Source organism: Thunnus maccoyii, chromosome 11, assembly GCF_910596095.1.
Source record: "Thunnus maccoyii chromosome 11, fThuMac1.1, whole genome shotgun sequence".
Classification (NCBI taxonomy): Eukaryota; Metazoa; Chordata; class Actinopteri; order Scombriformes; family Scombridae; genus Thunnus; species Thunnus maccoyii.
The window spans coordinates 25,732,582-25,746,108 of record NC_056543.1 but is presented as its reverse complement, the minus strand read 5'-3'; the positions used below and the strand labels follow the sequence as shown (position 1 = coordinate 25,746,108).

The 13,527-nt window shown below is 39.1% G+C and overlaps 1 protein-coding gene across 1 annotated transcript in view; it reads right to left on the bottom strand.

Annotated features, from left to right (window-relative positions):
• Positions 1-13,527, bottom strand: part of kcnh3 (potassium voltage-gated channel, subfamily H (eag-related), member 3) — a 134,162-nt gene that overhangs the window by 19,369 nt on the left and 101,266 nt on the right. Inside the window, exons 8-10 of the mRNA XM_042425601.1 lie at positions 6,675-7,061; positions 1,985-2,184; positions 318-567 (exon numbers count right to left, since the gene is read on the bottom strand). Of these exons, the coding sequence (XP_042281535.1) occupies positions 318-567; positions 1,985-2,184; positions 6,675-7,061 (837 nt within the window). The remainder of the gene's footprint in view (positions 1-317; positions 568-1,984; positions 2,185-6,674; positions 7,062-13,527) is intronic.

Sequence of the window (13,527 nt, the reverse complement as noted above, 5' to 3'; positions counted from 1 at the left end):
CCAAGGACCCGCTCCACCAGACTAAATACACAGACACATTGTCAGCAGATGCCATTTTTAAACAAATTCCACAATATTCTATTATCCTCTGGGTACAATTTAGACACAATTCTGTATTATATTAGAAAAAATAAAAGTAATCAAATGACTATAATAAAATCTAAATAGTTGCTTGCATCCCCTTTATGGCTATTTGTAAATCTTAGATATCTCAAAACCTCAGCAGAGGGAAAACTTTGTCTTTTTTGGGGAACCACAACATTCAAATGAACATGAACATTGCTGCCTGTAACTAACTCCTGGTCCCACTGACTTACCCAGTATGGCCAGCACAGTGTTGTCTTTCAGGACCTCCATGGACCCAGAGCAGACAAAGTAGATGGCCTGCAGTGCGTCTCCCTGCCGGATTAGGAACTCTCCCGGGGCACAGAAAGAGGTTTTGATGATGAGGGAGAGGGAGCGCAGGCAGCCCCTGCTGGCTGACTCGAACAGGGGCAGCTGAAGCAGCTCCTTGTTCAGATGCATGGCGATGTCTGCCCTCAGCTCATCTGGGAAGTCCTTCAGAAGCTGTAAAGACAGAGCAGGTTCACATTTAACATTTCTTTTCACAGAAACTCTGTCATCTTCAGCCACCTTAAAGCAGTGATTCCCAAACTGGGGAACAGAGTCACTGCATGACCTCACATGACCAGGAAAAAATGAATTAAAGCCAAATAAACTTTTTTTTTTTTTCACTGTATAAATGTTGCTGGCTCTATGTTCCTTAGCTGCCATTATCCACCAGTCTACCAGAGACCCTCAGCTTTTTGTTCCCTGTGATGTTAAGTCTTGACTGAGTGGGACAAGGACAGATACTTTGAATATTAAGATGAACTGACTGTTTAATCCTGTGTTGTGATCTTACATTGCCATAGATGCCCTTTATGATTATTGATCTGTTTGCTATCGATATTCATGGATAGATTGAAGGGGTATCTGTAGATGGACAGAAGGGTGATGTTCTGTAAATATCTAAAATGCTAAAATGATTCAACAATCTGTCAGACTTTTGTTGTTTCTTATGTTGGTTTCACTTGTATGTTTGAAGGTTTAAAATGTTAGTGTGAGGTACTGTAGAGAGGATTTTGTTTCTGGGTTTTTAGTTCCCTCTGTGTTTTTCCTCCTGTGACCCCAGCCTGCTTTTCCCTTCACACTCTCCCTCCACACCTGCCCTACATTAGTCTTGTTAACCCTGCTCTGCTCTCTGTGTCTTCCCCAGCCTATTAGTTCCTTTCCTGTTCTTCTGTTCCACCTGCACCTCATCCCCTTGTCAGTTTAGTTTGTATTTAAGTGCTGGTTTTCAGTTTTGTGTTGTTGGATCCTTTGTTCTGTTCAGTTTGTTCTGCTCTGTTTGTTCAATTATATTCAGTTTTACTTTGCCTGTACCTGAGCCTGGAATAAAGGCATTATTCTTCAGCTTTGCTCTGCCTACGGTCTCCTGCATTTGGGTCCACCTGCTCCACTCCATATAACACACATGCATTCATTTGCACAAAAGAAGTAAAGATAAACATTGTGGGAGGCCATGCTCATGGTAATGTTATTATTTGAATAAAAATCAGCTTCCAAACTGGGATGTTTCAGAAAACATATGGGATCCACTGCCTTATAGGGACAGTTTGATATGTTTTTCCAATTACCCCAGGTGAGATCAATGTTTTTTATTGATCTATTTTCTAGTGAATGTAGGAAATGCTGAAAAATGAAAAACAGCAAGGTTTTCCGGTGAGTAATCGGGGTGTTGTTTCTTGCTAACAAGCAACACATACAATCTCAAACCTTCAGGAAACAACGCCCCCCCCCAAACAAAATATTGTTTCTATTTCTTTTTAATGGCATTTTAAATAAAATGACCTTCATGTTAATGCAGGGGTAAGGTTTTAATTTGAAGATAGAATCGGTATAAACATTTCATCATAAGTCATAACATTTCATCATAACTCACCTCATTGACGTCTATTCCATTATTGACCGACCAGGTAGTCTGGAAACACTCCAGCATGCGCTGCTCCAAGGCCTTGGGCAGCCGATGGACCCTGATGAAGTCCTTCAGGTCCTTGGTGCGGGTGTGGTAGAGCGAACGACGTGAGTACATTCTCTGGATGATGGCCGTCACGTTACCAAACACCACTGCATGCATCAGTGCTGATAAGACAGAGGAAAGGTTTCTTTATGGTGCTGTGTTTTTTAGTATGATGCAGATTTAATTACTGTTACTTTAATGTTTTTATGTTTTAAGGTTTAATGTCTACAATGGCCCACAGGAAAATCCCATAATGCTTTTGCACAGCGGGAAGCTTTGTTGGAAGTCTTTATAAGCCCCAAGAAGTTAAAAAGGACAGAGCTTAAAACGACTTAGCTGCTCTAAAACCACTGTAAAGCACTGCCTCAAGTGGATTACTGCTTCCACCAATGGCAGTAATACACTGCTGAAATAAAAATAATTCAAATGTTGTTTACTAGTGAACAAAACACTTATGAGGACAACACAATTATTATTCTAAAACCCAAAACAACTCTAATCCCAGTATGAGCAATGATTCTTGTGTGGTTGTGACATTCATTTTTATTAAACAGTTCCACAGTCAGGTTTGTGCTGAATTTGAACAGCTAACCACATATCACCAAGTGATGACTGGGGCTGTCTATTTTATAATGCACTTTCCTAAGTGTACTGCATAGCAGTTTCCCTCTCTCTAAATTTAATTCTTGCTCGAGTAGAAAAGCCGCTGAAACAGCGTTTAGACTACAGGACACTTACACAGTCCACTGAAACCCAGACTAATGACATTATCTTAGGATGACTGCTCCCTCAGGCGGAGCGACCCAACTCACATTTTTGGAAAACTCTGGTGCAAAAATGTATAAATATCTGTCTGTTACTGCTTTAGGGCAGATGACCACTAGAGAACTCCAAACTCAGTAGGATAAAATTCAGAGGGATTCATTAAGTCATGTCATCTCTTCCCTTTTCTCTTGTCTCCCTTTTTAACTTTAGATGACCATAATTATACACACATCACTGCCAGTGCAAAGTTATTAAAACTCAATACAACACAAAAGTAACACCTATACTCATTCCAAAACCCAAATTTTACTAATAGATGAAGCTGATGTTATTCTGTGTTTTTCTTATTGTCAACAAATCCCATGTAAGACCAAAACCAAAAATGCATTAATCTCTCAATATTTTTTGATTTCCCTCCCCTGTCTCTGGCACTCGGCCCTGAACCCATGTAAATCTTTAAAAAATGATAACAATATAGTTTATTTTTTTTAGAAAAAGGTTCAGTAATTTCCTAAAACAGCTTGGCACTGTAGTTTTTAATACATCTCACTCTACTCTTACTAATGGAAGTATACAGTGCATTTGTTGTGAACTATTTTCAGCCCTGATTATTATTATGCACTCAGAGTGTGCCAGCTCAACTCGAGTCATGGCTCGGCGTGACTACCCCCAAAACAGTGGAAAAATGCCATAATGTTATTGGAGCGTAGCAGTGAACTCCGGCACTAACACTGGAGCACTTGTGGGCGCTCCGCCTGGAGCAGATGACCATATAACGAAATCAGTCACTAGATGACATCAGCTCACGCTGAAAGTAGAAAAAACTGTTGGAAACTGACAGAGTGTCCAGAGCAGTCTGAAACTGGTGCTTTTTGCTCACAGAGATTATTTCTACAACATGAATATCCGACATTGCAACATTATATATATGACGGAAAATAAGGAAGAGCATAATAGGACCCCTTTAACATTTAAAGGGATATAGCACAGATTCAGGCACAATAGCACCTTTCACTTGAAAACTGCAGACTGTATTATTGTTTCATGCAAGAAATGTTGACAACAGATGGTATCTATTGTCTGCAGTGTGTAATGTTTCTGTTCACATCATCACATGTGAGCCCACATCACTGCATGTGGGTAGTTCTGGTTAAAGTTAGCCACCAAGGAATAGATGCAAGTCAATACAATGTCCTCACAAGTTTAATAGTGAACATCTCTGTGTGTGTGTGTGTGTGTGTGTGTGTGTGTGTGTGTGTGTGTGTGTGTGTGTGTATTTGTATTGTCTCTTACTGCCCACTTAATGTGCACTGAAGCCTGAGACATCCCCACAAACCATTGCTTCCTCTGACCATAAATCTCTGCATTTCTCTCACCACATAAACCTTTCAAATCCTGCCTTTCTTTCTCATTTCTTCATTTATTGCTTTCATCCTGAACATTCAGCTCTCTTGATTGTATATGCATCAGCAAGAGCGTAGGTTTGGTTTTGACTTTGGTAAGGACATTTTTTTTTACAATATACACAGTTGTGTGTGTGTGTACACTTGCTTTCTATCTATTTTTCTCCTTCATATACACACGAAAACACAGAGAAACACAAAAAGCTTGACTTTGAAAAACACTTAGCTGTCATTATTGAATGTACAGTATGTTGGTATAAAACTTGCATATAAAAACACTTGTTTTGTGATTTTTTTTATTTTAATTTTAAAACAATATTCACAATTTTCAAACCTTTTTAATACCTTACCTGAGATTCTATCACTCTGTCTGCTTGTTCAATCTGTTGATTTGGGCTAGTAAAGTTATGCTCCAATCTATCTTCAAGTCATCCAAAAACTCCAATTTTATTTATTTTTTAATGATGAAATGAACTTAAGGCCAATGGCGGATATCGCAGCTCTGGTCAAACTGCTGCTACCAGGATTCTCCTGATAAAATGATGCATGGCTTTCACAAATAAACTAAACAACTGGACAAGCTGCAGATAATTTACCTAATCAATAACGTCCAAGTTATAATGACCCTTACAATAACAACTCCACTCCTGATCCACTCACTTTGATCCAAGACGGGAGGGGGGTGACGTTCTTAATGCTACATGTTACTGATGTCAAAAATGATCTTTGCTTTGATTACACACATTAGCTGAGCTGTCATTGATGCTTGATGATGTCTTCCATCTTTTGCATGTCCCTTCTGTCCATATCAGAATCTATGTGCATTAGAGCTCAATAAGTAGGACTGTATGTACTGTATGTATCCAACACATCTTTCATGCTTGTGTAAAGCACCAATAGATACTCTATTTATCCAACTTATTATTTCCAAAGACTGGCAGAATATTATTTCAACTCATTAAAAATAAGGCAAAAGGCACAAAGATTGTTAAAAAAGGGTAATTTAACTCCATCCACATGGAGACGATATAGGTACTTTGGGACAATTAAGAGGGTGCTCCTGATGTATTTAGGAAACTACTTTTCAGTAATTAGAGACACTCAGCTATTTCACAAGAGGTCACTCAACAAAAATCTGTTTTAATCAAAACACAAAAACACATTTTTTTCATTCTGTTGCCATACTGTGGAATATTTCCCACAAAAGCCTGGTTAATGACAGCCAGGGAGTAAATTCAGAGAGGTTTTTCAATCATTTGTAATCTATGTTTTATATTATGAAGAGAGCTTTGAACATGCAAATGCATTTGTGTGCTTATTTGTGTTTGAGGACCACATTGGAAATAAGCCATTAGGCTTTATTTTGTTTATAGCCTCAATGACTGTAGCTACTGCAGTGCACATTTATATTTTAATTGTCATATAAAATCAATCAGCAATATTTTGCATCAAAGCAATATCATTCACTTCACTTGATTATAGTAATATGTTGCCATAATGGACTGTCAGGTCTGCTCAGTCGCAGAGTGAGAAAGACAGAGTAGAATGTCTTTTTCCGATTTCTTCCATTAATCTTCTGTTTCATGACAAAATTCATTCATATATTTAATTATCTTTAAAAATGAGGGGTGTTTGTATGAAAAGATGCTCGCTGCTCCCACTCATGGATTAAAGAACCTGAGCTCATACAAAATATATCCTCTGTACGCAGGTTGCTAAAATGTAGGCTATATATATGAATCAATGTGTGGCAAATACCTATTCAAGCATTTTACTGACTCTCTTCCACTGATGTTAATGTATATTGCTTTTTGAGTTTTGAGTAAATGCATCAGAACCCACTTTCAAAAGTCTTACCTCAGGTTTGAAGAAAACTCCATTACTGAATGGTATTGTTACTGACTAGGTCTTTGCTGATACAAGGTCATATTCTGGAGGATGTAGCCATCTGTGTTTGTAAAATTTGCGCAATGTACCATTTTATAATGAGAAAACAAGGACACACAATCCTGTATGTCTGTTACTGTCTGTGTTGAAAACGTCCTGTGTTGCAAAGCTAAGAAATGTTTTAGATAAATCCTGCATGTATCAAAAACTAATTACTTGTCTCATGACCTAAACTAATGCAAAAACAATACACAATGAAACCCCTCAATCAAGAGAGTGAGACAAATGAGATGGTGAATGGATGTTTTTGTATACAAGTGTGCACGGGTCTATTGTTTGTTAAAATATGAGAAAAGAGCGAGGGACAGAACAAAATGTGCTCAGCTGTGTGTTGATATCTCACTGGCACTAGATAATGAGCTGAGTGAGTACTTAAGACTGAGAGGAGAAGCAGTGCTTCACACCCTTAGAGGAAACAGTAACGTGCATACAAAGTGCAGGAACAAAGAGGGAAGAGGGTTTACACATACACACACACACACGCACATGTTTCTCACCTCCTATGAGCATGGTGCAGATGGAGAAGATCTTCTCTGAGTCCGTGTTGGCAGACACATTTCCAAATCCCACACTGGTCAGGCTGCTCAGAGCAAAGTAGAGTGATGTCACATAGCTGCTACGCATTGACGGGCCCCCACCCAGCACCCTGAGACTCCCACTCCCGCCCCCACCCCCGGTGTCCGTCCCTGACATGGCCTCGCCCCCCGACATGTTTCCGTAATATTGGCTGGAATTCCAGGAGCCATGCCCCCCGAACTCTGACCCTGACACGTTCCACTGGCTGCTGTTGGCTGGGAGGCTGCTGACTGTGGTGTGGACCAGCGTTGTCAGGGGGGACAGGAAGTAGGGGTTACCCAGACGCTTGGCCAGCTCATGGAGCCAACCTGAGAGAGAGAGAGAGAGAGAGAGAGAGAGAGAGAGAGAGAGAGAGAGAGAGAGAGAGAGAGAGATGCATTTAAAAAATTTCTTTAGTAACTCCTAAAATGTAATGTATTTTACCTATTTTATCATTGAAGATATATAAGTAACACTTTACTTTAACAAATGGTTTATAACACACTATAATGTAGTTATAAGCAGATATAAGGACATTCTCAGTGTTTATTAATGTATAGTATTTGTCAGCAATATTATTACAACTGTGTTTTACTATGTTGTCATTCATTATCTGCTTATAAATTCTAGATAGAGGGACTTAAAGTAAAGTGTTACCCATAAATTAAATAGATGTCTTCATTCTGTATCATCTCCCTCTGCACACAAAGTCCGTTCATAGCTGAATATGTCCTGTACTGTCCACTTTTTGGCAACAGGCATCTTAAACTGAGGCAAGCTATCATCAGTCCCTGTAGCACCTGCCCTGGATCTGTGGATCCCACACTACACACTTTACTCCTTCTGCTCATCAAGTTCACCAGAACATGTACATCCTTCTCTTCTTACCCCACAAAATAAACAAATCAAAAACCATGACTCCAAAAGTGCAAACAAGCCCTCTAATTACAATTAATAATAATAATAATAAAAAGAGGCATTGAAAAATAAATGTGCTTCATTTTGGAAGAAGGAGAAAGGACAGAAAGTAGGAAGATATAGGAGAAAGGATAAATTATTGAGAGGCAGTGTGTGTTAGAGGTTGTATGGAGTGGTGAAACCCAGCTGAGCCTCTGAAAGCAGAATCAGAAAAAGAGAGATAGCAAGAGAGGGAATATGAATAATACAATATGGATGCATCCATTCATTGATCTCCAGCATCACATGCTTCAGGCAAGTAGCTTTGACCCCGTGTGTGTGTGATTGTGTGTGTATGTGTGTATGCTTATGCTCCCAGACAGTGAGACCAGCCTGCCAGCATAATTAAGCAGAAGTGACAATCGCGCTCTGAGCAGAGTCCCAGTCAAGCAGCTAAACTAACAACATTAGAGGATTTAACACCTGAGTAGTTTCCTAATTACTTTGTCATTAGTACAACTTAACCTTTGCCATGTTGAGGAAATTTGGACCTGATTAAGACGATACATTCCATGCATGTCCATGCATTCGGATCAAAATCGAAAAACATAAACTTTTTTTTTTTTGTCTTGTGTTGCATAAGAAAATGTGGATGACATTACTGATGTTATGGTAGCACCACAATAATGAAGTCTGCATCTCTGGAGAAGACAAGGCAGATGTCTGTTTCTGTTTCTGGTTTCAGTGTGTGACTGTTTAGCTGTGAAAGGGCAGGATTTTTTTTAATGTAATGTGACAGTATTCGTATGGTTTAACTCAATTAATTTTTCATGTATTGTTTGTGTTAGTGGTAAACTAGAAATACATTTTCTTGAACCATATTACTGTCTTTATATGTCCAAGTAAACTTTATAGTTTTTGGTAAAAACCGTACACAGCGTTCCTTTGCAGCCTCTCTGCCCCTGTCCAAGGTGCTGATCTCTCCCTTGAGTGCTTAAACTGACTGAACTCACTTGTGAGCTGTCCATGGTTCTGAACTCCTGCTCCCATCAAAAAGTTGTATAAAGCCTTTAGTGGCTCTAGAGGGAGCTGTGTAGAAAATCTGGGGATGTAGTTTTTGACAGAGGTGAGCTTACCAGATCTCTGCAGACTGCTCCTTATTTCTGCCTCATCTCAAGGCTGCATAAGCTACTGCTAGTATAACACATCAGAATACCCAACTGAACTGTTTGACGTCGAGTTACGCTGTGGGCAATGCGGGCGTCAGATTTTGACATGGAAGAAGAATGCATTGAATAAAAAAGACATATATATATGGTTCTACTGCATTGATTTTGTTATTGACTGTTACAGGAATGCAACGCTAAATTGGTGTAGTACTCTTTCAAAACAGGAAAATTTTGGAATGAAATCAAATAATTGCAATTAAACCACCGCAATCAGTAGATTCAGTTGTCTATGTTAGTCTTTGCTAGTTTAAACTTATTAAATCTGTTCTGATTTTTCAGTTCACTTAAATTCAACTCAGTTGCTTTATTAATCCGCAGGGGTGAATTAACTATATGTTGAAGAGTAACCACATGTACAGTACTGTACAAAAGGTTTAGGTACTTTAGATGTTTAGATTCTTATCCATAATGCAATACCATTAGGGAGGCGTTTGATCTGTCACAAATTGATTCTGCAGCATGACAATGACCCCAAACATACGTACAGAGTCATAGAGAACTATCTACACCAACAAGAAGAACAAGGAGTCTTGCAACACATGGTTTGGTCCCCACAGAGCCCTGATCTCAACATCATGGAGTCAGTCTGGGATTACATGAAGAGACAGAAACAACCGAGACGCTGAATTCAACAGAAGAACTGTGGCAACTTCTCCAAGATACTTGAAACAACCTTGAAAAACTGTGTGCAGGTGTACCGAGGAGAACTGCTGCTGTTTTAAAAGCAAAGCTGCTCACAGCAAATATTGATTTGATTTTGGGTGTCCTCTGTTTACTGAACTTTGTATGAAGTTAACTGATAAATTAATAAAACTATCAATGGCATTATTTTTGAAAAAATCCTCACTTTACTTTTAGTGCCTAAAACTTTTGCACAGTACTGTATTGCAATAAATATTTTCTATAAACAAACACCACTACTAGTGAGGCAGCAAAGACATCAGCCACTTAAACTCCTGGAAGAGATGTGGGTGGGATGTTTCTGGCCTTCTGTGATTGTATGTGGTGGACAGAAACCTTAGAGGGAGACCAATGATCTAGCAGCATGTACTGCCAACACTCTGTAATCTCTTCTTTATATAGATAGTTAGTGACTATTATCAACATATCATGGAAAAATTAATAATACTCTCTATGATGCAGCACCAAAATTATGTTAGCAACTGTTTCATGTAGAGTTCAATGTTCAACTTTGACATGCAAATTTGAGACATTTGTCAATAGCAAAACATCTTGACAGTGCTGACTTCTGACGGTATTAGTTGTATCACACAATCCAGTTTCATAAAACCCTATTCTGCTTCAGTGAAGAGGCATGGTTTGCAATCCGTTGTGAAACAGGGGTTAATGGTACAAATATGTCTTATTAGCAAACTTTGTTCTGCTAATGCATCTCTAAGCTTCCAGCACCACCATACATTTTAATCTCACATTGCTTTTTACACGAAAAAGACAGATGACATTCAGTCCACAAAAGCAAATCATTATGGACAAGCACGGACAATTCATAGACCAGCATGAGCAACATGAGGAGTTAAATTGGTTTCAGATGAGACATTTGTCCTATTAAGCGGCATTGGAAGGTTTAGTAGCCTCATGTGTGCTTGTCTGCTGACAGCCTCCACAGAGAAAAGCACACAGCTTTATGATTTAAAAAGCCAATTCGGCTCCATGGCTGATAACACTGAGTGCTACTGTCATTGCTGTTTACCTCTGTTAAATATTTCCTGTTACAACAAAACTACTAGCTGGGTGGCTCTCTGCTGACAACAAGGTAACCACCATGACTGACTGTAGAGACCAGGACCTTAAAGGACAACACTGGTGATAGTTTATTTTAAGTCAGTTGCACACACTCCTGCTGCCGTAAATACTCAGTAATGAACCAAATGTGTGTATTAAACCCACACATGACAATAGTCCCCAACAAATGCACTATTTACCACTGTTGAGTAATGTTTGCTAAAAGCTACAGCGCTCAACTGCTTAAGGAAATTTCTAAACCTTTTTGAAAAAAGAAACTATTTCTCTGTGACCAATTTTTAAAGATTTACATCCTCAGTAGGAATTAGTGAGCTTGGGGCTGAGTGCCGCCGACAGTGTAGGATAGTTGGAAACTATTGAGAGATGGACTAACACCCTGTGAGCTTCTGTCTTTTCATGGTTAGTTGACAGTAAGAAAAATATAGAATATTACAAACCTTATCCCTTAAGATGCACTTCCTCTAATGGATGTTTGATATTTTTCTAATGTAAAAATCAAAGAGGGATACTGTACATTTAGGGTTATTGTTGCTTGACTGACAGGTATCTCAAGTAAAAAAAAACTGGCAAGATGAGTGGCAAACCTTGCATCATGCATTAAAACATCCCTTCAAAAAAACATATGATCTGTCCGTGTGTGTGTGTTTGTGTGTGTCTGTGTGTGTGTGCGATGAAAACAGCTCTGTGAGGGGTTGTAGGGATGGCTGTGGCCTTGAATTATTGAAAGCCCTGCAGACAAAAACTGTAGCTCTCCCACGAAGAGGCCAATTGACTGACTTGACAGCCACAGTACTACAAATGTACATGCAGACATCAGACCTCAATTGTAAATCACAGCTGGTGTCACAGCAAGGTCAGACTGCAGCAGGGCTTTTGTTTGTTTTGTTTTGGTTTCACTCTGTCTGCCAGAATGGTAAATTGAGGGACAGCTGACAAGAATTGACGGCAGTGTTACTGTCTGTCATTATGTGGTTTGCTGAAAGGATAATGATAGGTAGGTTGGTACAAATCAATGAGAGAGCGATAGAGAGAGAGAGGGAGGGAAGGATGGATAGAAGGAGAAGGCGACCGCAAGTGTGAGAAAACGAATAAGACTTCAATGAAAATAGAAAACAGAAAAGATATATCCCTGACATCCATAGCTTCACAAACACGCTCATTTGCAGTTTATTGTTTGACTCAAGGGCATGCTTGTGTGTCTGTGGGTGTGTGCTTGTGTGATACTTAGGTATAATAAAATGAAAGACACACAGATACTGATGTTGATCTTCGCCCAAGTTCACAGTCAAAAGGATTAAAGTTTGCTCCCTTGGAAACTGCCTGTTTGTTTGTGTTTACAGGTTTATCAGGTTGTATGCCTGGGTTTTATGACACCCGCAGGATTTGAGATTCTCTGCTGAGAGATGCTTGTGTACGGAGCCCCCCTGGGGTCAGCTGAGGAAAAAAAAAGATCTGTGTGTAAATCTGTACTCTCCATTTAGAAAGTCTGTGCACATGGTTTATAAACTGTGCCCTCGGATTCATAATCCATGCCCTTGAATTATGAATCCATGCCCACGGATTTGTAAACCGTGCCCTTGAATTATAAATTAAGTTCCAATTTTGATTTAGTTCAACAAATCTCTGAACTCTACTGGAGGGATGAATAGCATTCTTCAGAAGGATATTCCCTCATTTGGTGTTTTGAAGATGGTAGAGCGCTGTCTAACATGTTGGCCCAAAATCCCCCATAGGTGTTCAACTGGGTTGAGATCTGGTGACTGTGAAGGCCATAGCATATGATTCACATCATTTTCATACTCATCAAATCATTCAGTGACCCCTTGTGTCCTGTGAATTGGAGAATTGTCATCCTGGAAGAGACCACTCCCATCAGGATAGAAATGTTTCATCATAGGATAAAGGTGATCACTCAGAACAACTTCCAGCGTTGTATATGGATATATATGGCATTCCAATATATGTCATATATGTGATTCCAGCATATAGTATGAACCTACATGACATATATGACATTTTCATAAATGCACATATGTTAGATTACTCCATGGGCTAATTTGATTAAATTGTATTTAATTATTGTTATTGTTTCAGAGTTTTTATCATTTTAAACGATAACATAGTTCGTAATTTGAGAGCATGAATTATGAATCTGAGAGCATGTTTTATAAACCATGTGCACAGATTTCTAAACCGAGAGTACAGATTTACACGTGGATTTTCTCAGCTGACCCCAGGGAATATCAACAAAGCGGCGTCTTATTAAAAGCATCATTTGTGCTGAAAATTGAGACACGTAGGGGCTGTCTCTCCACGTAACTGCTTCTGTGCCTGTGTTGTGGATACAAAATTACTGACACCACTTTGCATAGGGTTAGATAGGTGTCATTTTCAATCACTCTTTCAAGCGAGACAGGGTAGGTGAATGTGCAAATAGTTAAAGCAGCATTAGGCAAGATTTTTATGTTAAAATCTACGAATCACATCAGTGTAAACCATAAAGTAGGGCTGCAATAAAATAAGATCTCATTTAATCTGCATTTGGGAACCCTGAAATGATTTCCTAAGGACAGAGTTTGCAGTATAATTGAGAAGAGTGATAGAGTATCCTATCTAACTGTGATGCTGAAGATTTGCTCAATTTGCCCAAATGAAATTCTGGTGTCGGGAACTGGCAGGTTATTTACTGCACAGTGCATGCACAGTGACAATTAGAAGCTTGACTGAAATAAAAAACTGTACACTAAAAGCTCTCTACCCAGAGAAATGGACCATAAAGTTGCTCCAGGGAGTATTTTTCCACCACTCTAACCCCACAGAAACTAAATTTACCTTTGAGGAGTGCACAGTTTACTGTAAATACCTAATGGGGACATTTTATTTGGCTTTATTAAAGGATAAGTTC